Source organism: Anopheles darlingi, chromosome 2, assembly GCF_943734745.1.
Source record: "Anopheles darlingi chromosome 2, idAnoDarlMG_H_01, whole genome shotgun sequence".
Taxonomy (NCBI): Eukaryota; Metazoa; Arthropoda; class Insecta; order Diptera; family Culicidae; genus Anopheles; species Anopheles darlingi.
The window spans coordinates 36,860,676-36,886,902 of record NC_064874.1 but is presented as its reverse complement, the minus strand read 5'-3'; the positions used below and the strand labels follow the sequence as shown (position 1 = coordinate 36,886,902).

The 26,227-nt window shown below is 40.5% G+C and overlaps 2 protein-coding genes across 2 annotated transcripts; one reads left to right on the top strand and one right to left on the bottom strand.

The window, feature by feature from the left end:
• Nucleotides 1–740: 740 nt before the first annotated feature.
• Nucleotides 741–18,932, top strand: LOC125948569 (UDP-glucosyltransferase 2). The gene is made up of 8 exons (XM_049674778.1): nt 741–795; nt 1,691–2,463; nt 12,009–12,160; nt 13,336–13,519; nt 15,796–16,092; nt 16,952–17,616; nt 17,685–17,807; nt 17,891–18,932. The coding sequence occupies exons 3-8, from the start codon at nt 12,021–12,023 to the stop codon at nt 18,015–18,017; spliced, it is 1,536 nt and encodes a 511-aa protein (XP_049530735.1). The 5' UTR covers nt 741–795; nt 1,691–2,463; nt 12,009–12,020; the 3' UTR covers nt 18,018–18,932.
• Nucleotides 18,933–20,548: 1,616 nt separating this feature from the next.
• LOC125948565 (sensory neuron membrane protein 1) lies at nt 20,549–25,112 on the bottom strand. Its single transcript, XM_049674768.1, has 7 exons — nt 24,856–25,112; nt 24,366–24,523; nt 21,962–22,358; nt 21,601–21,897; nt 21,332–21,535; nt 21,088–21,266; nt 20,549–21,023 (listed from the first exon to the last, which is right to left on the bottom strand). Exons 1-7 carry the CDS (start codon nt 24,973–24,975, stop codon nt 20,756–20,758), a joined length of 1,623 nt encoding a protein of 540 aa, XP_049530725.1. The 5' UTR covers nt 24,976–25,112; the 3' UTR covers nt 20,549–20,755.
• Nucleotides 25,113–26,227: the final 1,115 nt, after the last annotated feature.

Sequence of the window (26,227 nt, the reverse complement as noted above, 5' to 3'; positions counted from 1 at the left end):
TATCGAGGGCAGGAGTGACAGGAGTAACACGAGATTTTTCTTGATTCCGCATTGTTTTTCTCTCATTTTCTTCAACAAAGTTAATCCCTGTCCGCTCTTTTCCCCGTGTGCAATCAGTATTCACGGTCAATCAATCGGTATTAACTTAACGTATCGGCCATGAGCGATGCTCTGTGCCGTTGTTGGACTACGCGTTGGACCTTTTCGATTTGATAACTGTTACTGTCTCATCCGTTACGTTCGTTTCCGGGCGCTACATTCGGAAAAAACCAGCAGCACGGTCACCGGTTGTGCTAACATTCCCATGGCGCACACTTGGCTGGGAGTTTGGGCGTTTTGTTTGTTTGATTTCCTTCCCTACACAACATTAACTACATGCCACAGCGTCAGCCGGTGGTTTGTGGTGGTGGTGGTGGTGGTGGTGTGTGGATCAACAACAGCATGTTCCCCGGATGGACGGTCTGTGTTGGTGGATGCAAAACGTGTATCTGTACGCACGGGTGCGTGCGTGCTCATACGGACTCCGATGACCGCGGTCATCGAGGAACGATCGCACCGGTTGTGAACAGATATCATCTGCATTCGGGCAGCGTGTTCGTGTGTGGCTGCGCGGCTTAAGCGCCCCCTCTCCCCATCCCAACCGGCCGTCACCGTCATCATCCGGGGCCCATGCTGGGCGTCTTGGGGGCCCAACACCGAAAGCACCGTGCGCTTTCAGTTTCGATCGTACCGCGCTCGATTGCGGACGTAAACACGTCTCTTTCCATTCGCCATCACTATTATATTCGGCAAACCGTAAGCTTCACTTTCCCTATTCCTTTCAGTGGTGTATCGTGTTCTTTTCCATTTCCCACTAGCGTTAGTGGCGGAGGGGGTGGGGAGGGGGGCGGAAAGGGGACTAGTGTCTATGTAATTTATATCAATATATTCTTCGATCGCAAAGCTCTTTGTCGAAGCCTTTTTATCATTCGCTTTCGTAAGCCTACGAGCCTCCGCCTGCCACAAGTGTTAAGCCACCGAATGAATGTGTGGCACCGAAGACCGATCGAAGCGATTCGCGGTTGCTGTCCGCGTCGGGTCCGGGAGCGTACGAGCGGCCAACGGCCCCGTAACGCTTGAAGTCAGCCAATCTGTATCGTAGAAAGTAAGTTTTTGTACCACATCGCCTCATCCTTGCCATCCCATCCAGCCCACCGGTTGCGCACCGATTGTGTCACTACGTTGCAAGCGCAAGTGTCCTGTCGCCACTGGTCCAAGGTTTCGCCGTTGACCGGCTAAGGCAGATCAGGTTTTGCGCGGCCCTTGAAGAACGCTCTAGACGATCGCATAAACCCCCCTCTCCGTGTGTGTGTGTGTGTGTTGTTGCATGGTAGCAGTATCTCGAGACAGTCACGTCAGTGGTTTCCTCGCAGCTTGGGGCCAGGTAGTAACGGTCAGATCGAAGGCAGGTTGGATCGAAAGAGGAGAGAAAAGCATTTTAACAGTCAACAGGCAGCACGGCGGGGTTCCCGAAGCGTGTGCCCGTTAGGAGGTGCGGGTATCTGGTCACCGGACGAAGTTCGGTGGTCCACCATCGCCGTCATCAGCATCACTCGTCCCCCCCCCCCCGGAAATGTGATCGTTTAGGGAAAGTGATCGGCAACCCCGTCCGCTGCCCGCTGAAAATTATCGTTTGACCGATTGTCCACAGGTGAATTTCTACCTTTGAAAAAAATCAAAGTGTGCCTCCTTCTCCGCTCGTGTGTTGCTGCATGTGTTTGTGGTGGCGTGTAAGTGTGCATTTGATAGGGTGATGCTTGGTTCGATCGGTGCAGGAAGCACCATTCGCATCGCGACGACAACCGGTGGTCTCTGGCCGGGTCCAACGGGAAAACAACGGTGTTAGTGTATAGGATTTGGGCGATCGCTTCCTCCCCGATCACGGTGGGGTGGCCTTTCCTGGTCACCACTTAGCGTGTGTGTGTGTTGAGTGTGTGATCTTTCCCGTGTGTGAACCCATCTCCTTTCCGCCCATCCATTCCTTCCATCCGCCCGTTCATCGCTGGTCGTGTCCCTGCAAAACCCGATTTGCAAATCAGCCGGCCAGTGGAGTGACCCAATCCCACCACCACCGTCACCAGCGTTTCTCCGGCCAGATCGAACAGCCGTCACAATACGATCGCACCGCACCGCACCGTTAGTTAGTTAGCGGATCGGCGTGAGGAGGTGAAAACTCTCACTTTTTCTGCTCACTGCTGGATTGTTTGGTTTGCCTCGATTCCGCTACACCGCGGTGGTTTGAGCAGCTGAGCGCTGAACTCGTACAACCGCGTCGACCGCGGGCCCCGTAGCGCCACCCAAGCCGCCTAAGCAGCTGATCGAGGAAACGTGCCGCGTGGAGGCGAGCAGGCAGACAGGCAGACAGGCAGGCAGTTGGTGCCGTTCGCCCGGGAGAAGCTCAAGAGAACCGCCATCAATTGAATTGTAAGTACATTTAATGAATTTTCACAACGATCTTCCCGCACTCCCACCACCCACCCGATTGATGGTCCGGCCCGACCCTCTCGACTCTCGATGCGGGGTGGGCGCGGAGCGCGCCCGTTTTCCCGGCCAAGATGTGGGATGTGTTTGTGTGAGACGTCGTGGGTGCGTGCGTGCGGTGGGAAGAGAAAGACGGCGGCGGGCGGGACGATGCATGGTCATGGCGAGTAACTCAACATTACGAGTGATGATGTTATTTAATCTTTCATCGGCGCTACTCGCGCCACTCGTGGAGCTTTTTGTTGTGCAGCGTACAGCGCGTGCCGATGGCTGCCTGCTGACTCTGGCGGCCTCTGCAGCTTATGCGTCGGCCGGTCGGTCGGTCGGACGGTGGTGGTGGTGGTGGGTTATTTTTACGATGACGATGCTCTCGTGTTGGCGTCCGCGCTCATTCTGCGGTGGATGCGTGGCGCTTAAGCTTTTTGGAAATCTGGTCCCATATACGCCCTCTGTACTCGCTCTGTGCTCATGGATTTCTTTTTATTACAACCTGCACATGATGTTTTGGGTGTGAAGCGAGAGAAGAAGGAAAAAATCCACGTTGTGTAATTGAAGCGTGCATGAACTTTTCTTCTGCTGCTGCTGCCTTCACGCGTCGCGTTGTGTTTTGTACCGTACCTCTGCGGTCAGCCTTGCCGCGCACCGTCGCGCGTTGGTGCCGTAGTAGTAGCCATCTCCGGGGAAACACGGTGGGTTGACCACCGGCAGAAGAAGCGTGGCCCACTTTGCACCGGCGAATGGTGCCGCGCAAAATGGGAAACTACAGCATAAAAAGCAAAAACAACATAAGCGTATGACGGGCTCTGGCACGGTACGTCATGCCTGCCCGTGGCTATGTAATCCAATAATGGTTTGATTCTACCGAGGAAATCGGTTGTGGGCCGTGGGTGCTATTTGGTTTTGTTCAGTTTGTACCAACTGGCTTTGGGGCTTAGTTTTTGTTTTGCTGCCATTCGATGGAAATGGGACTGATATGATCTAATGAAATGAATTAAAGTTTTGATTAGTTGGTCGATCTACTCCGTATCAATGGTGTTTATTCTACTCCCACTGCATTTGAAAGTGAAATTACCCAATATGCTCCAATATGCGTGGTAGATTCAACAGATTCTACCGTCTGACAGCACTAAGCTGTGCATCGTGGCATAATAATACCAGATTGTCGCATGAAGTCGCGCTGCCTTCGGCCTGCTTTACATTTGAGCAGCTTTGAAAGCAGTTCGACGTCGCCGTTTGGCTTGGAGTGGCAGTATACTGCCCCATCGATACAGCGATGCGTACTTCAAGCTAATCACAGAGCCACCATTCGGAGTGACATTTCCCCCGACCAACCGCCCATTGTTTTGGCAGCATTGCCTTTGTCGCCGAGTTTAATCTACCATCATTTATGATGGGCATCATTGTACTGATTAGCATTCGCGCGGAACGAGCCATGGAGGAATCAGATTTGGATTTAATTACTCATTTCGCCAAAAACACATAGTCTTTATAGCTCGTGCAAGTGCGTCGCCGTGAAGCGCACATCGCGACAGTGGCCATGATCAAATTGGCTGTGTGCCATGATTGACTCTTATTACATGTGGGCAAACCTACGGAAAACCTATCTGCCTTTGAGCTGCAGCAGCGGTTAATCTACCCAAAGGAGAATCCGTAATGCGTTTTGGTGAAGGTCGTTACAAAAGCTTATATCGTACTACCTAATAAGTGAAAGGTCACATGCCCCGGGCATAAAGAAACATTTCGAAACATTTGGATTGCGTTATTTATCCCGATCATGTGATGATGTGTTTTTTTATCACTCCCACCCAGTGATCAAATGTGTGCATGCAGGTGCCGAATGTACCGAATTTCATGGTACATGCTTTTCTTTATGGTGCTTTCTTTATTGATGGAAGATTACAACTGGTGGGTGTAATTGCGATATGGCTCGAATAAGAAAGACTCCCAACTGAAGCATCGGGCTCTATTCATCATGCTATTAGAGATTTTATTAGAAATCGACGGACGATGAAAAAATGGCCAAATCGAAACGGTACCAGTAACCAATTGAATAACTGTTACCGACGGAAAACTTTCTATATGCACTATGCACTTCCTATGCCAAACAAAAACACCTAGCAGGTATAAAAATTGTAAGATAGTGTCAGTTTTTATGAAATTAAACTGCGTATTACAGCGTAATATGATGTACTACTGTTAAATAGCAGGTACAGCTCGATTGATGCTTACCGCTCAATTGATTGATGTACATTTGATTAGTAAATAAATGTACGGGTAATTCAAAGGAGCTTCGTTGAATCTAAGAATTTCAAATCAAATAAGTATGTTTTCTGCTGAGTAATGGTAAGCGTGGTACATATGATCTTGCAGCAAAACAACATGTTATTGGAAATTTTAAATGCTGCAAAAAAAGTATGATAACTATTTTAGACGCTGACAATATTTATTTGTTTCAATGTCTTTCGTCCAACAAACTAGATGTTGATCCTATTAGTCACACAAAGTCGCCAATCGCAAGGTTATGCGCAAGGCAGACACGCGTCTATGTGGAATATACTACCGTTTGCGTAGGAGGATCTGTTTTACGGCGCAGGTATTTGAGAAAAATGGCGTGACCGTAGAGGGTAGGATGTCACCAAGGTTAAGCTTGTTCATCCGGGCGAACCAAAAACCAGCAGTGCCCGAATGAGGAAAAACGCGCAGATTGTGAGTCGATTCAGGTCAAGGATAAATCCATCATCCACCACGTGATTCGTGTTGCTTTCGGTCTTCGAGGCTAACCTCTCTCCGTCCGTCGATTCCTGTTCGGCTCCCATCGTTGTTCCCTTTCTTTCGTTTTAAGCACACGGTTCAACGCGGTAAACAATCCGCATATCGCAAATGGTTGAGCCGCCAGTCAGCTGAAGGCGTTACGTAACGAGCGCAAAGGAGAGATGCGCGTACGCGTAAATTACTTTGCGAGGCAAGGAATGTTGGTTTTTTCTTTACATATTACGGCGGAGAAAAAGTTGCATGATCAATCTGTGGCATCTTTTTGTTTTGCATTGCAGGATCACACTGACACCTGCAATAAAAAAACACACACATTCGAAAACTCCTTTCTGTCTACTGTGCTTTGCGAACAGATAAATGCTTTCTGGTTATAATGCCAAATAAAATGTTTAAAGCAATATAGCTGATTCTTATCTGTAGTTACGCATGTTACTGCAATACATTACAATCTTACAAATCTTACAAATCTAGCATTAGCACATAGTATGATAACACATTCGGAGACTTGGTACTTCTCGAGTATTTTTGCTACATTCAGCGCTGTACCGGGTGACCTCCATTTCCATTACAGTTGAAACCAGGTATCCTTCACCAGTGCTGCATTGAAGCAAAAATGATTGAAAAATATTCATTTGATTTTGCTTTTACCATTTGTTTCCTTGCATGCTCTATTCCGGCACGCCCTTCGTCGATATCCGGCATGCCCTTCGTGTCATTTATTTTTTCTGTTTTTCGCTGAAAAAGGAAAAAAACAACATTTGTTGCGTCTGTTACAGTCTTTGAAATTGAATGTGATAACGAATTGGTTCATTTTTTGTACCAAAGTTTAATGTTAAATTCTAGATTCCACAAGATGCTTTCAGCATACTGAATTGGTGGTTTACTCACGCATATGGCGCGAGCGCAAGGAATTTGATATGGAATTCCCAGACACGTTTAAAATTTTCCTTTCGGAACCAAAATCCCAGATCAATTGATTGGCTATAGGAAAAGCTATCAATCAAATAACAATTTGTGACTCTTCGTCACATGCAGGCATGGCTTTGATCTGCAGGCACAGCTCGTCTTTACCGCGCTGGTACCGATTGCACGTCAGCGTAAAAACTACCACATCTATTCGGCATTGCTTGAGAATGTAGTGATTTGCATTAGCCAATGTTTTATTCATGGAATATGGGAAATGGATCCTGAATGCCCTAGAGCGATCTCATTTTTCTTCCATCGAATTGTCTTGAGAACGTTGAGAAAACATTTTAGCATTTTTAGTTTCCGATTGTGCGAATCATATGTTCATATTTGTTCCTTTTACATTCAAATGTCTAAGTTATAAAATACATGGATATAATACATACAGCGAATGAACCGTTGATTGAACAGAATATTTTTGTGCAAATCAATGCCATGAGAAAGCCGTGTGTTGAACAAAAATCTTATGCTTCTATCTTAACTCAACGACAGGATATTGCTTCGGTGAAATGCATAGATAATTCTCGGTTATGCGTACATACCCTGGCTTACAACAACATCCACAATGACTCGTACACAATTGTATCGAACTGCCGTCGCAAGTATTGTCTTAGCATGGACCACACGTTCTCCATATCTAATTGCGTCTACATGATATACGTAAAATGAACGATACAATAAACGAATAAATTTTTATTTATTAGGGTCAGTTCTTAATTGCACTCTTGCAAGATCTGTACACTAAGGTTTATTGTAAGGCTGACAGGGATCTATTTTGCAGATTTTTACGCATACGTGAAAGAGTCAAAAGTTTTCAAAGTATAGGACATTGCACCTATGTAAATAGGTTTGTCGAACTGTTCTTCATGGCATTGAGGAACAACATCATACCAAGAAGAAGCAGTCTTTTCAAGAACTTTATCTTAGCGTAATTTTATTCGAAGTAAAGATAAATGAAATCAGTTTATAAGTTTGAAAACAATTAAATATAAAGTTAAAGTGTTTAGTAACCTTTAAGGTGTAATTGCTCCCCAATTTGTAATTGCTAACTATGAGGTGCAATTGCAGCAAGAGAACAGGTTCGATGATTTAAAATTAAATAGAATTATTCTAACTCTTTTAATTTTTTCGGACATGTTTTAAATCATACACACAGTATTTCGTCCATTGAATTTATTAATAATGACACCGATTTGTCAGAATACATGAGCCGATCGGTCCTCGTACAAAACCAGCTTTACAGTAGCAACCCTTCCAGCACTGTTGTATACATCTCACTGCAATATTCTGATCGCACGTTGGTTGGTAGCAAGTACCACAACAACGATACTCTTCATTGCGACCGCATTTCTCTTTTTGTATAATAGAAACGAAGAGACAAAACATCGTATCATCTAATATTTCTTAACCGTTAGTTCAGTGATTTTACTTACGGTGTTGAACGCAATTGTGTCCTTCAGACAAAATTATTTGTTGCGCGTATAGTTGATCGAATCCCAATAGTATTATCATCACAAATATTAAGTATCCAAATGTGTGCTTCATCTTAACCAGTCTTGGAATATAATGAATGTGCATTAACGATTGTTGTGCCTTTTATTTCTACTACGAACATCTGTATTATGTTTACTTAATATAAGAGAGTGAGTCATTGTAAAATGATGAATCATTAAATGAATAGCCTATGAGAGAATTTAGCTGATTTTTTTTTAAATGCAGAATCATTACATAAAGTAATTCAACGAATATAATTATTGCAATATATGTGATAACAACAGCATATGCATATTCAAACCAATCTCTTTCACGTATACGTATTCAATGTATTCAAGCGAAAATCTTTTCTTTACACGCTGATTCTTGCTGGTTTGTGGAAAAGAAAGGAAACGTATTAATTAATTACTTAAAATATATTTTTCAGTATTTATTTAAAATATATTTTCAATTTCAGTTTGTTTCGGCACAACTAAAACATTTTGTCGCCTATATCTGAGCAACAAGTGCGATACTTTTGTAGCTGCTACATTACTTCGTTGTAATTCGTATTTCTTAAAAATGGGACAGTGAACGTAAATCATGTACTTTTGAGCTCTTTTTTGTCAGAAGCACGCAATACATGGACGTCTCATTATTAATGACCTTAGCCAACGCCGACAATGTCACATATGCTGCTTCGGATTTGTCTTAAAGGTCAATATTTAAACAGCTTCCATTGTCATACCCTATCTGATGTGAGATTGTAAGCAAAAGTAGCTCTGTTGCGTTCTATTCTATAAAATAGATATTCTATTAAATATTCAGTTGTCAATATTTAGTGTTTGTACAAAAGTATGGAATAAAAATAATATATTTCTTTACTTATTTCATTTAATTGAAGATTTACTTCATTATGTCGTAACCAATTTTATTAAAAGCATACGTGCGTTTGTTCCACTTAAAGTAATCAAAGATACTGGAATAAAGTTGTGTACAATCTGTCAGCTGTTTCTTCGATTCCGCGGGAAAGCGAGTTGTCCAGTAAGCAAGCCACGTAACGGCGCGGTTACGCCTTTCGTTGAGTTCAAAGAGAAATTTGACGACATCGGAACAAAAAGCACGGAAAAGAAAACCAAAACAAAAACCTGACCTAACAAAACCTCCCGAACCGGTTTGGTCGCCTTGCTAGGAGCCAAGTAATGTTGCATCTAGTCAAGCTAGTTCAAATTGCTTCGGGAAGCGTAGGAAAGATTCCATTCATTTTTGTCCCGGGGCAGTTGGTAGGGCAAGGTTAAATTAAGTAGTCTAGCACCGCCAGCACGACGATTGTAAGCGTTAGTAATTGCTTGGCCGGTTGTATAGTTCATCGATCAGTTCTGTTATAGGATTTTGGGAGGCCATCAGTCAAAGCACAACTTATCTGATGATTTATATCGTAACTATACAACTACCGATCGCACTTATGATCGGAAACTTGATTGCAGTGTATCAACATGGAAACTTATCATATGCTTCAAGTAACAGTTTAGACATATTTGACAACAGGGTAATTTCCTCGTTACAAGTTCCATCGAAAATATACTAGGTGTATCATATGCACCGCGCAAGGTTCAAGGTCTTTGCTAGCTACGTTAGTGAGCAGTCCAACCCGGTTTGAGTTATTTTGATTATTTGGAATGTTTTCCAAACGTACATTTCAACCTAATATAGCGTAGTTGCATTCTTCTTAAAATAATTGCAATGCGTTTGTTGCAATCTGCAGTAAGTTGGTAACAGTCAACATAAGACAAATACTGTCGTTAGCGGTAGGAAAATCATAGTAAACAAGTTAATTCGCTTATAATGATTGAGGCACAATTACAAAATCTGTACTAGATCAAATTCGTTAATCGTAAATCAATCAGTGTAGTGCAGTGACATCATGTAGCAGCAATCATAATATTATGACTATAAATGATTAATCTGATAGGTTTCATTATGATGCTGATGTTGCTGGTTATGTTTTAATGTTAACAAATAATTGGGTGTATACCACGAGGGACGACCATTATGACTATCAGAAATTAAATGCAGGTGTCAATTGGGACGCATTTCGAGCCTATGGCCAAACGAACAAATCCCGGCGAACATTCACATCGAGGAAAGCAAACTGAAGCGCACAATCCTTTTACGATCGGGTTGGCACAGGTGGGTTCCGAACATGATCCACAGCAATTATAGTTTTCACCGTCCGGGCACACTACCATAAAAATGATAAGGATATGGTGTGATGCTCAAATATTCTATGGAATAGGTCAAGAACCACTTACCCAATGCAATCTGGCAGGGATTAGATGGAACGGTCGGCAATGCCGTAGGGGCTTGCGTTGTTGTTTTTCGGGTTATTAATTTCGTAGTTAACGGTGCGGTTGTTGTGGTAATTTTTTTGGTGGTCGTTTTCAAAATATTTTGCCCTAGCCCTTCAGAAATCAAAAGAATAGTGACAAAAACGAATAGCGACGTCTTCGATCTCATTGTAGGGTTTTTTTTTAATTTTAGATGGTTTTATACACAGTTTCTGATACAATATTGGGCCGAGCTACAGAAGTGTTATTGTCTTTGAGGCAACACTCTTTTACATCACCTTGTACTTGACTAGAAACACTTGTGCAATGATTGTGGTGTCTTTTTGTTTAACTATCTCGTATTTACACATGTGTGTGGTTGGATGGACGTCTTTCCACATTTAGGAAGATACCGTTAAAACATAAGCAATTCATAAAGTATTCAAAATTACCAACCCTCTCTTCATTGTGGTGAGGCGATGACTGTTCAATTAACTTAAGTAACTAGCCTTCCTGCAACAAGAGCCTAGTCCATTGATTGAACTCAATAGAAAAGTATCAAATTACGATCGTTAAGTTGCCTTTGAAAAATCCATAACAGAACCATACTAGCCACGGTGCCGTCGAACTCGTTACTAATTTGAATTCTTCGATGCCTCGGCAGCGCTTTTGCAGTCGCGTCATCCTCATTAACCATTATAAGCTTCGGTAATTTAAGCTTAATTACATAGAATAGATACCAGCAGCTATGTTACTCACGGAAGGAATAATTTATGCTGCGTATACAGTCCATTATTATTCCGCGCAATAAAAGAGGTTATGTTAAAACATTATATTGTATTAGGATTATTTAAAATAATAACAAAACCATGGTTATCAGGGAAATGCTTGCGTGTCCAAAAATTATAAAAGAACAAAATTACATTTTTGAATCATTTGCAGTTCTTGTAGTGCATTTTCATCAGTTCACATACTCGTGAGGGAAACAATGAGTATAATTATATGGCCATAATTGGTCTCCTCTTATCTGACTTTCGTTCAACAAGACTTGGGTATTGAAGCTTGCAACTGCGTGTCTAAATTAAGCATTAGAGTTCCTCGCATTTAGTCAATTGCCTTCACATGGGTCGATTTGTCATTTGAGGACAGGGTTTACTAGTTTATCACAACGCGACGACCATCACTCACATTCAGTTTAAGGGAGTGTTTTGCAACACGCTACCCTTCCAATCATTCGCTCTATCAAGCGAACCTTCGAGACTGTCGACTCTGCTTTGTATGAACTAACAGTGTGGATAAACGCACTTCAAATTGTGATTATTGCGGATACTTTGCAGAAATCATTTTGCATGAAACATATTCGGAGCTTGACCGAATCAAATAAGGGAAAATTGCTGAAATGGAAATCATATTTGTGATACGTGTTCTTATTTTCAACAAAACTGTTCTGATGATTCGAGTCTGTATTGCGTCATCAGTAACCTTTAACTTTTTTCAGTTATTAGAAAAACATGTATTTCGTGATACAAGATAACATACATAATATTGGTCGAATAATTGGTTTATTTTTATAATTACCTTCACTCCTGACGTTCATGAATGCATCCTTTACTAAAATGCCTGAATATTAAAGTTTCATTATCTTTTCGTGGACATTGCTTGTCTCACTAGAAATTTGAATAGAAATAAGAATTTGTAATTGAAGTCTCATTGACAATAATTGCTTATTGAGATAAAGTCAATCAAGTGCAATTTTCCGGTTGGCTGCAACAGTATGATTCACTTAATAACTTCTAGAGGAATGGTTTGTGGACCATTTCCTTTGCTAAAAACAAAATTATTCTGAATGTTACATTCACGAAGCATACACGAATATTTTACGCTGTTCCTATCAGTAAACCAACTTGTAAACTTTTACCTATTTTGTGTGGCGTTCAATATTATTTTCAGCTTCTCCAAACAATGGCTGCACGTATCTTGATTGTCACGGGGCTTCTGGCAGCATCGTGCTGTTCTGCTTCTGATATTCTAATGATAACGATGGGCGGCACTAAGTCGCATAAGATACCGTTCCTGGAACTCGCCAAAGGTCTTATACCAAGGTAAGTATTGAAGAATGTGTACAATGAAAATGTAGATGTTTGTGCATGAGAAATTTTGCAGCCTGTGCTTTGCCTAACACAATGTCGTCAGTCCGGATGAATCTACTGTGGAAAGCGTTACAGCAAAGGGAATTGGATTAGTGGATCAAGAGTGCGTCATATGTGTGAGAGATAGTTAGGTGTAATGGGGTGTCCTAACACGTGCCCAGTATGAAACGAATCCGTGACCCTTCTTCTCACTTTTCGCACAAAAACGCATACCAATAATTGTGACGAACGTTCATATGCGAGTCTCTCGTTTGACTGTGTCAGATAACCACATAACTCTTTCCGCGAGGTGACTCGGCTCATTATACACAACCATAAGCCAGATTTAGAGTAGCATGCGTTACGAGCAAAAATCCGGTTATCTTGTTAGCAGAAGCTCTTCCTCCTTAAGCAGTCAAATGTTCGGTGACGCGGTTCAGGATAAAAAGCAGGATAGATTTATCGAGCCACAAGGATTCCAATTAGTCGGGCATTTGTTGGTTAGCGCCAAGCTCTCGCAGTGTGGCGTGTTAATTAAACTTTTTTATAGAAGAAACACGAATACTAACTACTGTTGCAACACTATTCAAACAGCGAATGGCTAACAGTTTCAATGTTTGTCATTAAAGTGTGTGTATATAAGCAACTACTATGAATTTTTGAAAGAAGTCGCAAGAATTAAGAACTCAGAAGCATAATATGTATCAGGTTGCATCGCACAAGAGTGATTTTGTTCCATTCTGCGTATTTGATAGTATGAACTTTTTAAAAAATCTTAGATAATTCTGTGAAATTATTGCCGGAAAATTTAAAAATACACATAATTAACAATAATTATACAAGTATACCAGTATTAAAGTACGTATATTGATGTATATGGAAGATTCATAATCATCTTTAACATCTTCGTAGCATTAAAGGAACTGAAGATATGAGCAGCTTATCAAACTTACTGCAATGAAACGTATTGGTGTCCCAGAAAAGGTTATAGAGCTTTTAAAGCCTTTTCTTTCAATCGGATTTCTTCAAAGGCGGTTTTCCTGGCCGGATTCCTTCAAAAGGCTCTATCATTAATAATAAACAACTCCTAAAGATAATTAGGCTCAACAGGCTCTATCGATTTCTATTGTGTACGCATTCTATTACAGAGGACATAATGTCACCTTCTTGAACGGATTTCCGGCGGATTTTACATTCAACGGATTGCAAGAAGTTACTCCATCCGGCCTGGTGGAGTACATAAGAAACTACACAAATTGGGACTTGCTGGGTGCCCGAATGCGAGGCGATCTACCACTCTCTGTCTGGGATGTTTTCCGCTTCCCGTGGCAGGTAAGTAATTCACAGATGTCATTAAATGTACATTAAACCCGGTCAATTTTAGCCTCCAAACATCTACCATTTAAATGGGAGAGTGAATGTTTTTTTCCAGCATGTTCTCTGCTCATTACTGTTATTTTATTGCACTTAATATTGCAGATTTTCAATTTTTTCAACACACTATTGAAAGAATTAATAGCATTTTTTGTTTCAATATTGAGCTTTTTGAAGACAAATGTATTTGATCAAAATTATATGAAATTTTACATAACAGCGTTACAAATTGAACGGAAGAGCGTAAAACAGATGGACCTTGTAACGCATTGGAACGGGATTTAGGGTAGCACGAGGTGCAGTTGAAAGGTAGAAAATGTATCACTGCAGCAGTATAAAAGAACTTGTGATCACTTCAATAAATCCCTTTCGATAGATTCAGTCGTTGAATCACTGGTTTGGCTGCACTATTTACCACTTTTAAAGCCAGTTGCCAATACTTTATAACATTTGCCCTCGGGCACGCAACTGGTTCCCTCGCGAATCCGAATGTAACCTTTCGCACAGAAACATCCTGGAGTGCATTCAGCTGTACAGTTGACCGTTTTAGGGTAGCAAGTCCTTTGGAAGCATTTTCCACAGCATTTGAATTCTTCATTTGCTCCGGTGCATTCCGCTAAAAATAGATAAAAATAATGTTGCGTTAAAACCCTCAGAATCGGATTCAGCTATTTTTCAGTTTCAGATATTTGAAGTAATAATACATAAGTTGTAAGCAACATACATACCTGTTTCGCATTCAGCTTCTCCGTCTGTGTCATCACCAGCACGAACAACAGTGGCGACCAGGAGTAGGCCTAACAAAGCAAACAAAATAATTTTCATGACGACGGTTCACGGGATTGTGTCGAGTGAGACGATGAATAGGACAATCGATACTAATGCCAGTGAGGCAATCACGCAATTGTGGCCTGAAAGAGTGTATTTTATATGTTGTCTTACACTGTGTCTTCAAATGCATCTGACCAAACAGATGTGAAAGTCCCGTGGTGTGGGTTCTTTTCTGCGTTTCCAATCCAATAACACCTGTACGCCACGTCTGCCCGGAATTGGATGAATTTGGCTTTGGAAAATGACTACTTTGCAACGTTTTCAAGGTTTTTAATGCGCAACTGTACTAGTTGTCAACAAGCTACAATCATAGACAAGCTAAAGTCTTAAATAGTATAAAAGTAAATTAACTATAAATTTTACTTTCGGTATACCGACTTGGTTTGAAGTTTATTCGTAATCTGCCAAAATTGGCAACAGGGCACTGTTACAGAACAATTTAGGAATGCATGGTCCTCCTGGGTATTGTCTGACAAATCCTTTCGCGCAGTAACACTCGGCAAAACAACGCCCACCGCAGTTTATAGCGGAATCATCGCAGGTTAACTGATAACAGGGTCCACAGCAAAGATATTCCTCATTTTCCGGACAAGTTTCTAAGGCAGAAATAAATGGAAAAACACCGATAACCGTGCGTTCGCTCTGAAAATATTCATATTTCTAATAAACAATTATATTCACTTAGTGGAACACAGCGTTGCTCTTCGCTTTCCGGCAGGTCATCATATGCAGCGTCATCCAGAATATCAGCCTCAATTTCCTCCGCAAATCCGTAACCGAACAACGCAACAAACGTTAACACAACTAAGATAGCCACGGCCTTCATTTTACGGATTCGTTCTTTGCGTACGCACTAGCCGTGTTACAGTTATTACACGTCGTATGGGTCAGTGTCTCGAAAAGCTCTTCTTTTTATTGGGAGAACTATATCAAACAATGTGGTTGTGTAATAGGTTGCACACGTGTTTTTAAAAATCGACCACACAATGATGAAACAATCGTTTCCCAACCTTGTGCCATACTTGCTCTTTAGAAAGCAATTGCTAAACAACATTGTCCCCAACCTGACGCTGAATGTAGTTGTAGTTCAGTTATCTGTGCTGTGTCGTGGAGAAAAGGTATATGTGGCTTAATGTGAATACCAAAAACATCACATTTTAATTTAAAAAAAATATAAGAGTGATTGATATTGTTTGGTATCGCTACTAAGAGATCGGTCGGGTTTTTGTGGATAGGCCCTTTCAGGCATAAGCATAAGAAAGCTAACATTTGAATTAATGTTACATTTTAATTAGCTTGGGCACTTTTCCATTATAATTATCTACCTGTTATGTTTTCATCCGCGCAGTGGTCAATTATAATTATTTTCTATTTAAAATATGTGTTTCTTATTTATTTTTTAGATCTGTGATGCAACGCTTGAGGACAAAGAAACACTAGACTTATTAGGGCGTAAGTTTGATCTTGTGATTCTGGACGGTGCATTTCCCGAGTGCGCCTTAGGTCTAGTATATCGTCTCGGAGTGCCATTTATGTACATCAATACCGTTGGATTCTACACGGGAACTATGTCTTTAGCTGGTAATCCAACACCGTACTCTACGACACCCATTTTTTACCGACCTCTTACGGATGATATGAGCTTCATAGAACGACTCTCAAACACTGTTTTTTCGGCAATCTCTCAGACACTTTATATTGTAAGTATTTCATATCACTTCATGAATTTCTTTGCGCATACATCGCACAATTTTCATTAATCGCAATTCTGTCCGAAATAAAATGAATCGAGAATATTCCAATAGTGCTTGGGCGAACAACCATTACATCGCTATTTTTTATTTGAACATGTGCGAATATCTTCCTTACGATTGTGACCAAAATATTTCAAGGCTGATAGACACGACAACACGTGTCAATGCGACGATTGTTGAAACAGATGAATGATTTAGAAGCTACTCATGGATCCCGCTAGACAGATTTGTCTGTACTGAACTTTATTTCAAAAGTGCATGATGAGGCCTTCGATAGGTAAAAGTTAAAATTTGTTCCAGCATAATATGATAACAAACGAAAAAGCAATAACAAACCTTGAACATCCTCCTAGTTACCCTTGAACTCATATGCGGCTGTACGTAACGATGTGCTACGCAACTTGTCTTGTTAATCTTGGTCCAGTTTAGGAGTTAGCATGCATTTAAATACACCGTAATTATCAGCATTGGTTACAGATTCACGTTCAGCTGTTGACGCCGGCTGTAGAAACCTCCTAGAGGCGTTGGTAACCATGACATACAGAAATGCGAAGCGTGTTTACCTCGTTGATGCTGTTGGAGCAGAATCTATGTTGCCCGCCGCATTGTAGAAACCGAGATTGTAGAAATCTTTGATGTATCGAAATACCAAAATTGAAGCCTTTTAACATGATAAAAAATACTTAGAAGAAAAAATACATTAGAAGAAAAAATGAAATACTATTTCTGATCATTTAGCACATAGTGATGTATATTGTTCTGAAAACATCAATTAATATGTTTACTTTATTTCTCCTATTGCCAGCCTACTATGCTAACCCTGCAGCATATGGTTCGACGACATCTCGGATCAGATATTCCTATTACATGGAACCTAGCTCGCAACGTGAGCTTTATTCTACAAAATGGACATGCAACTGTCACTTATCCCAGGCCCCTTTTACCAAATGTGGCCGAGATTGCATGCATTCACTGCAAAACGGCATCGCCGCTACCCAAAGATCTGGAAGACTTCATAGTGGGGTCTGGTGAGTCAGGATTCATTTACGTATCGATGGGTTCGTCTGTGAAGGCGGCCAATATGCCCGATCATTTGCGAAAGCTTCTGGTGCAAACATTCGCCCGGTTACCCTACCGTGTGCTATGGAAATATGAGGCAAGCCCTGCGCTTCTAACAGATTTGCCAGAGAATGTCAAGATCGGTCGATGGCTTCCGCAGCAGGACATTCTCGGTCACCGAAAACTACGAGCTTTCATCACACATGGTGGTCTGCTGAGCATGTTTGAAACGGTGTTCCACGGTGTCCCGGTAGTGACCATGCCTGTGTTCTGCGACCACGACTCGAATGCAGCCAAAGCGGTAGCTGATGGATATGCGTTAAAACTGGACCTCGAAACACTTACCAGTGAGAGATTGGTCAAAGCGATTCATAAGGTTATCCATGATCCCAAGTACCGGAAAGCAGCTAAGTATGTGTGGCACTCAGATCGCTAGCTCGCTATAGCATAAAGCATCATCTGTGTATAATATTTTTCAGATTCCGTCAGCAGTTGCTGAAAGACCAAAGATCTACACCATTGGATACGGCAGTATATTGGACAGAGTATGTCATCCGACATAATGGTGCTTACCACCTACAAAGCCCAGCCCGACATTTGAAGTATGTTTTATCAACGGCTAGCATTCCAGCATAAAAAGTGTATTAATCTTTGAACGATTTTTTTTTCCACCTTCTGCGAACAGCTTCTTCCAGTACTACTGCCTAGACCAAATCATCTTCTTCATTGGCGTGGTGTATCTTATTCGTGCAATGACCCGGATCAATCTTAGGCAAAGAATAGTACAGCTAGCAAAGGAAAAACTACATTAAGCTGCTAATGATCATTTTCAAAATGCCAACAAAAAACCAATAATGCTGACCCAAAAAACATTTGAACATGAATAAGCGATAAGCTGAGCTTCGGACTGGGCATGCTTTTTGCACATTAAATATGCTCTGTTAAGCCTATTTTGCGTTTTTGTGGATTAAGGAAGATTGTTTTTCGTAGGAAATGCTTAAAATCGTATTTATGAATTACAACAAAACATGTACAAAGTGTAGTATCGTCCTTTCAATTAATATCCAGTTTTTTAACTGATTCACACCTTTCAAACAATTTTTACTTTCAGTTTAATGTGTTATGCTATTGAGCAACAAAACAAAAACGAAGCTCTCACATCGATAAATGAAAAAGTTCATCGAAGTATAGATCGAGCTGAATAAAATTCAATAACTGCATCATAACAAATCACAATCAAATTCATATTTTGCTAAGGGCATAATTTTGCCCATACTTTATGAAGCCAGCATGAAACATGTACGAAACAACTATATTCATGCGTATTATTGGAGCATTTATGGATTTCAAGCTAAGCATTGTGATAGACATAGAACATTTAACGGGATCGGTTGGAATGATTTTGTTGCTCTAAGAATAGATAACTAAATACATTATTAGGGTGTACATACACAATTGGTATGACTAATAACGGTAAAACATATTTATGGGTACGGGAACACTGGGCAAGCTAATGTTTTATACTGTCAATGATAGAGTAAGAAAACTGAGCAAACTCTATGTTGTATTAAGAGAAAGGTATGATGTTTTAAATTGTCATGGAGACGAATGATTTTGTATCTAGTGTTCGCACACCTTTTCTTTCGTCATAAGCAATTGAAATGTAAGTGATTTGTCTGTAGTGGTAGTCTATAAACTGGAATTCGAATAAAGTATGTTTGAAAATAATTATCACAAAGAAAAATGAGAACTGCAAAACATTCCCACTGATGTTACTTTCAAACTAATTTAAAATATTGTGTTGTTTCAATGATGACACTGTGATGCAGAACAACAGGCACATTCTCTACAGGTAAGCTTCGTTCTCGACAAATGGCTTGAAATTGCCGGTAAAAAAAATATCATCTAGTTCAACATAAAAATTCCAGCCGTTTTCTGATCAGCCGACGAATTTCTGCTAAATTGATTGCTGTGCCTAGCAATAGGCGCTACTACAAGATCGTGTTTAACGCCTCGATCGTATTTGCCCGTGAGTATGTTGGCGAGCGTTTTCTAACACCCGTGTAAAAAACAAATGCCGATATTGAGGTGAACAATAATGAATTATTACTATTAAAGCGATAAAATTTCACTTTCTTTTGCAAAAATGTGAAAAACCTCCGCCTCCACTGGGTTCGAGCAGAATGGGCCGAATATTTGTGAATATGTTTAAGACGAATCCTCGAAGTATAATTACGTGCAATAAAATATACAAAAAGTGCGAGCAAACGAGTACCGTTCAAACAATTTGTTTTCTAACAAGTTCGTTTCTCAAAATCCTGAAAACCACTAAGTCAATTTGTCAGAAAGCTTCAGAGAAACCTATACGTAATGCAAGCATGCTCGAAACATTGCGTTGAGTGCAATGGTTGGCGTACCATCGTGGATTTCATGAATATAAAAATATGTTTAGGTCTAAGGGATGGTCTAAGAGGCATTATCGCCAATTTTCCATTTTCATAAAACGGCAAGTCTGCCTATGTCCTAAATTGTATACAGATCTTTTGTCGGTAATTGATTACGATTTATTCAGAGTTCAGATTTATAAAGTCCGTGTAGAAACCCAATTTCAAGTTAATATCTTTCTTCTTTCGCATTGTACATTCGTATGTGCATGGAATAGTTTTTAACGTTAGTAAGAAAATACTCATGTTGAATGGACTAAGTTGTAGGGTATCTTTTTCATGCATGCATTTATTTTGACAAAAAAACAACTCAGTTTATGCCACGCATTCGAACAACGCCGCTGTATGGGTACCATTCCACAAAAGCGTCTTGGTAAATTTGCACAAGTGTTTTTCTGACTCTTTGATTTTCTCAAGGCGACAGAGCAGTATTAAAGAGCCTCTGATTCATTTGCTTCTGGAATTGTTCTTACAATTTGTATACGTCGTAAAGTTTCCATTCGCGATGAAGGTTGTGTTCGTTGCATGTTTAATGATAACGGCCCAAATCGTTAGCATTTTTGGCCAAGAGATCGACGAAGAAGCGAGAGTCGGGTGCATTAAAGGTCGGAATTCGATTAGAATGATAATCAATGTATTTGCGGGATAGTAATAGAATTTGTGATTTTCAGAAGTATGTCCGTTGAATGAAAAATACAAGTGTTGCGGAACGTGCTATCAGCAAACGTGTGCACTGGAGGATAGGATGTGTCCCGCTGTGTGCTATCAAGGGTGCTACTGTATTAAGGGCTATGTGCGGTCTTCTCCAGATGGACCATGCATTCCGCTTAAAAAATGCCGCCCAACAATTCCAACCGTAGCTCCGAGCGAATGATTAAGACCGAACCCTTAATGCGGTGGAATGGCATATTGTGAAAGCAATATGTTCAATCTAGAATGTACCATTATAAATGTCGCATACTGGGTTTGCCAACCCCCTAACGAATGAATACACAGTTATGAAAAAGCATTCCTCTCTTAAATTAGAATTTCTACATCAAATATGCCAATACTCATAAATAGCGCCATCACTCATGTTCATGAAACATAGCCCGATTAATAGAGAATTAATATCTTTCATGCACTTGTATCATTGAGATTTTTGCTGGTTTTTCCAGGCCATCGATGATAGCTGGAACTTGTTTCCCCAGGGAAACATTCGTAACCTTCTCCTTAGCCGACGAGGGGCTCGTATCAGCGGCAGTCACATTGACCGGAGAAACGTCGGTCGATTTCATAACATCCTTTCGGTAATGCATATACCCGGATGCAATCGTTCCCACTGTTCCTATTATGATTGTGAGCCACTTTACCGTTGCGTTGAACTTAAGGCCCCTGAAATAGACCTCATGTGTTTAGTGACACTGTTAGCTGTAATGTATTTGGTTCTTCTACTTACAAAAACAATTGATATTTCAACTGATTGGTCCAGGTTTTGTTGAGCGATGCTCCCTCCTCCGCCCAGAACATCGGCAGCAGCAGTTCCGGCAGCTGTCCAAACAACTCGTGTCCATGGATGGGACCGAATTCCATGCTAAACTGTAGACGCTTTGCTGCGGAAACTGGGCTCCCTGTAAACTGAAGAGACGCTGGATTTACTTTCATACAAATCATGAAACGATGTTGCACCAAGGATGGTCTACCAGCTCAAAGTGTATGTAAACGTCATGAGCTTCTTTATTTGGCTCAAGTCCATCGACATCCTGAATGAGCTTGGGATCGGCATCGTAGAAATGAGGCTTGGAGGCAATGATTGGTGCTCCCAGGCAAGGCGATAAATCCATTGTTCCTTTGGGAGGACAGTCATCCGGAGGATCGCGGCAAAAGCAGTGATTATGGGGTTCGTTCTAAAAGATAAATATGGGGTTTTATTGCTCCTTAGTCTAAACTAGTTAAGTTACCTGTGATGTACCTTAAGATCACCGAAATCCAGCTCAAAATAGCTCATTGGTAAGCCAGCGTATTTGGATTTATGTACATAATGAGCGCCAATTGACCGGCAGATCTCCGGTGACCATGCCCATAGTTTGTCCTGTCTAGTAAGAAATGGAGGAAAGATAGTCGAATCCGTACCGATATACTGGTTACATGCATCTCCATCCCATATGTCCATTTCAGTTTCATCGTTGTACGAAATCACTCTCCCGAGGTCGCGAATGTTCTTCGCTCCACGATACACGACCCACCTTCCAGCATCGGTGTGATTCCTCTACGAAAATAAATGTATATTGATCTTATTTATGCGTTTTCGTAATCCCATGTGCAATACTCACCATACCGAACAATGAGAACTTATAGTGAGTCTCGTTGTGTGGGCTAAGGGCTCCCTCAGAGTCCATTCCTGAGCAGAGCGCTTTTGCTGCGAAATCGCTGCTGCTACAGTCGATCAGTATTCCGTCAAACAACAGATCCATTAAACGGACCTTCAAAAATGCTGACTCTAATGGATCAAACAAGATGTTTACTCCCTTTGACACCAGTGGCATCATTGCTTCGCGGTCTCGTTGCACTGATAACAGTACGCTCATCAATAGCGGATGCGGCACGGTAACAATCTCTTCTCCGGTCAGAGCTGAAAGGTCCGGACGAAATATCCACGTGTTGCGCAATGTAAACGTTAGCGTATCCTCTTCAACGTCATCAATGGTGTCAAACTTTTCTTTCCATTCTCTGAACGATGTAAACAGTTAGAAAAATGGTAATGCATATAATTAAATATTCTATCAAACATGAAAGAGCAAATAGAGGCCATCTGGAAGAATTAAATTGAATGGAATAAAGGTTTAGTTCTAAAGTATGCTTCTAAAGTAAATCGTGAACTGATGTTCTTTTGTAAAAATGTTTTGTAATATGGAACCAACTGTATCATCAACAATTAGTAAAGAAACGTTAATCCAAGTACAGTAAAAGTATAGTAATAGCGTACTTATATGCACAGTTTCATTACACGATGTACGAACGTGAACATTAACGCTTTGCAGCAAATAGAATAGAATAGAATTATTCACTTATATGCACAGTTTCATTACACGATGTAGGAACGTGAACATTGACGCTTTGCAGCAAATAGAATAGAGTAGAAATATTCAGCATTTAATTTAGTCATGAGGGTCAACCACAACCACTGATAATAGCAAAACTATTGGCACGACCGTGGAATTCACAACAAAGATGGCAATAGACACAGGAACATATCCTTTAACTGCTATCGCTAGCCCTATCGATCACAAGTCAGTCAATATTCTAATCGCTATTAAATAAATTGTTCTTTTTCTCTACCTCCAGAAAATAGTGCAACGAAACGAAGAGTATATGCGTTGTGGTACCGTCTGGGTTGGATGCGACGAAGCTCGGTGTGTCGAAGGATGTTTATGCTAAGTTGCATTACTTTGCGTTTCACCAGGACCCTACATTTCTTATAAACAGTGTCCTACTGACCAATAGTACTTATCGAACGTATACAAAGAGAATGAGCAAACTTACAATGCAAAATCACGATTTGAATAAAGTAATAAAGTAGAATAAAGTAATAAAGGTTTCAGGTTTGTATCTCATGTATGCGTAAAATCGCACATTTGGTATTATACATTCGCAAGTTTGATGCGTGTTTATGTGAAAACAACACTTGTAGAACAAAAACAAAACAACACGTTTACTCAACTGTACGGCAGATGGTTTCATGACATTGCCGAGATCATTAGAACAGTATATAAAGATTTTCGTCTGTTAGACTCTATACCTAAGAAATTAAAACAATACTTTTGTCCAAAGACAACGAAAATTTAAAAAGATGAAAATGTATTCTCTTGTAATCGGAGTGCTCCTCGCTTTTTGTATCCTGAATGATACTTTAGCTCAAGATGAAAAAATCATTGCGCCTATCGACTACTGTCTACCAACGGAAACCAACATTAAACTAAGTGAGTAACTGAATCTTCGCGGGGATGTACAAACTTTTATTTTCACTTTCTCCAATCTTCTTTCCAATCTTATCAGGTCCACCGCTCTGTCCGCTGAATGAGGTATACAGTTGCTGCGGTCCGTGCGTTCAGAAAACCTGTGCTACAATGTTCATTGAAGTGAATTGCCTAATTGCTTGTACAAGAGGATGCTTTTGTCGGCCAGGGTATATACGACGCACGCCTGGTGGAAAATGCGTACTACTTAAAACATGTTTTGTAAATATCTAATACTATAACCACAGTAATGAATTTGGTGATTGTTAATAAACTTTGATTGCTTTCTGTATCACTTCTTTTTTTATTTTATTAGTGATAACACTTTAAGGCAGCGTACTCGCTTTCACTGTGCGCACAAAATGTTCCATAAACAAACCTAACTGTTTCACCATTAGTAAGAGCCATTTTTTTGCAATCCAGTTGTACAAGCAGAACGTTAAATCGCCTGTACTGGAATGGGAAACAGATGTAGCAGATGGGATGGGACGATTAAGCCAATTCGCTAGCATACGATTGGTTTCGATACTTTTTGATTGAAAGGAATTACACAATTCCCAGTTTAGTTTGGTGTCTAATCAACAATAAGTCCGATATTGCCGACAATGGAACACTTAACATACTTAAAAATACCATAAAAGTTATAAAATTACAATCTACGGGGAATCTTCACACTAAGTCAACGATGCTGAGGTTCGCCGCACACAAAGTTTATACTCACTCAAAATATAATGGGCCGATGTCCTTTACTCTCGGTTTTCCACCATGCATTACATCTTCCGGGTTTGTCACATTGAACACGTGCAGCTTGAAGTCCAACGGAAAAGGTATCTTTTCGAACATGCCTCGAATTTGCGTTCCTGGCTTTAACAATACATTCTAGAACAAAAAAAGGACGCATCAAATATACGTTAAACATACGTTAAAGAAGTCGGTTCTCTCATGTGTTAAAAAAAAGTATACGTTGACGCAAACGCTTATTACGTTTGTAAGATGTATAAGAAAATGTTCAAATGTTAAGATCTAGTCGAATTTTTCAAATTATTTCAAAGGACGCTAGGACAAGGATATGGGGTCTATTCGACATTGCTGTCATTGAAGATGAGAATTCGGTATTAAATTTTGATAAACTCATGCAATTATTAAAAATTGTGCAAAGAATGGTTAGATTTTCCATGAGGCATTAGATTTACCATGCAACAACGACGTACCTGTTTTATCATGAAGCGTAAAATTGCTGGAAAAATTCCATAGCTAAATATCAGCCCACCAATAAGAACACACAAACAAATTGCACCGATTTTTTTGAAATTTTTGTCTTTAAGATCCATTTTTTATTACTCTATCCACAATGAGCACACTTTAAATAGTAATAATCAAGCGTATACACTATTATCAAATATAGATTTGATCAAACTCTCATGGGTCGAATGAATCAAATATAATGCAAAATAATAAATTCTTGAGATTTTTTCTTATTGTTCAATTAGCAGAAATATTATTGTGCACCTCACGATAGAAAATGTCATCACCAACACAATAGTTTATCTATGCAATCACGTTTGTATCTGTCGACCAACTGTTCCGCACTGATAGAACCTACCAACGCAAATATTACCCGGCACCTATTGTAGTCAGGTCCAAGATGCAAGACCGATTGATTCGCTAAATCAGTTTTTTCATCATCATTCCCTACCCCACGCGAAGGGGCGAGACAAACTTCCGTTTAGCTGGTAATGATGAGCTAGTGTTTTATTCTGCCAATCACTTACTCAGCTAGGTACGGGGGCAACACAAATCACACATTGAGGAAACCAAGGTGAAAGAAAATTTTCCATCATGCGTTTTTCCCAGTATCTGTTCTGAACACTATTGAGTAGTAGCCTCGATATCGATTGCATATCACATGATTGTAGCGGAAGTTTATTCGAGTGTCCTGTTGTGCGATTGAGCGTACCAGGGAGAACTTCTGGTCTTGGTGCAAAAGAAGGAATAAGTAATGGTAATTACAGATAATTAGCGCAAAACTTTTCACGGCCATCCTACGCACCAATAAACCCTGAAAGTATAGATAAGGTGGTATTGTTGGTCTACACAGGCAATGCAGGCAGCACACTGGACGGTAAATGTATTTGTTTGATATTTCAATAAACTATTTGCCTTCTCCATGAATCCATCATGGACGCTCTTATCTAAAATTATGTTTTATTTTATGATATTAGCAACTTTACATTTACTTTAAAAATAAAATCATTTTTTAAATTATCTACTAACAATAATCGTGTGTCTCTTACTTCGAACAAAAACTAACTGATTCATACAATTCGGAATGCAGTGACAACAATTCCTTATAATTTAAAGCTTTAAGTTAACTAGGGGCTATAAAAAACATAAAATCCCACCCTCAATCCACACTGGTTGGTCAAAAATCTGTCTCGCTGCTGATTTGCTGTAATACAGTCATCTGATTTTTAAACCAAAGATTCCTACACCCCAGGGGGCGTAAACATCGTTTTTGAAAGAATCTTTTAGAACCCGGCCTAATGTGAAAAAAGGGACGAAACACGTTGCATCATTGACCTT

What these genes read in the sequence shown, in the direction of transcription:
- LOC125948569 (XM_049674778.1), top strand. Translation starts at nt 12,021, where the DNA reads ATGGCTGCACGTATCTTGATTGTCACGGGGCTTCTGGCAGCATCGTGC. An exon ending in TTTTCCGCTTCCCGTGGCAG is followed by an intron (nt 13,520 to 15,795) that starts GTAAGTAATTCA and finishes TTTATTTTTTAG; the next exon opens with ATCTGTGATGCAACGCTTGA. An exon ending in AAGTACCGGAAAGCAGCTAA is followed by an intron (nt 17,617 to 17,684) that starts GTATGTGTGGCA and finishes AATATTTTTCAG; the next exon opens with ATTCCGTCAGCAGTTGCTGA.
- LOC125948565 (XM_049674768.1), bottom strand. Translation starts at nt 24,975, where the DNA reads ATGGATCTTAAAGACAAAAATTTCAAAAAAATCGGTGCAATTTGTTTG. An exon ending in TACGCTTCATGATAAAACAG is followed by an intron (nt 24,524 to 24,855) that starts GTACGTCGTTGT and finishes TTTTTGTTCTAG; the next exon opens with AATGTATTGTTAAAGCCAGG. An exon ending in TTTACATACACTTTGAGCTG is followed by an intron (nt 21,267 to 21,331) that starts GTAGACCATCCT and finishes GCGTCTCTTCAG; the next exon opens with TTTACAGGGAGCCCAGTTTC.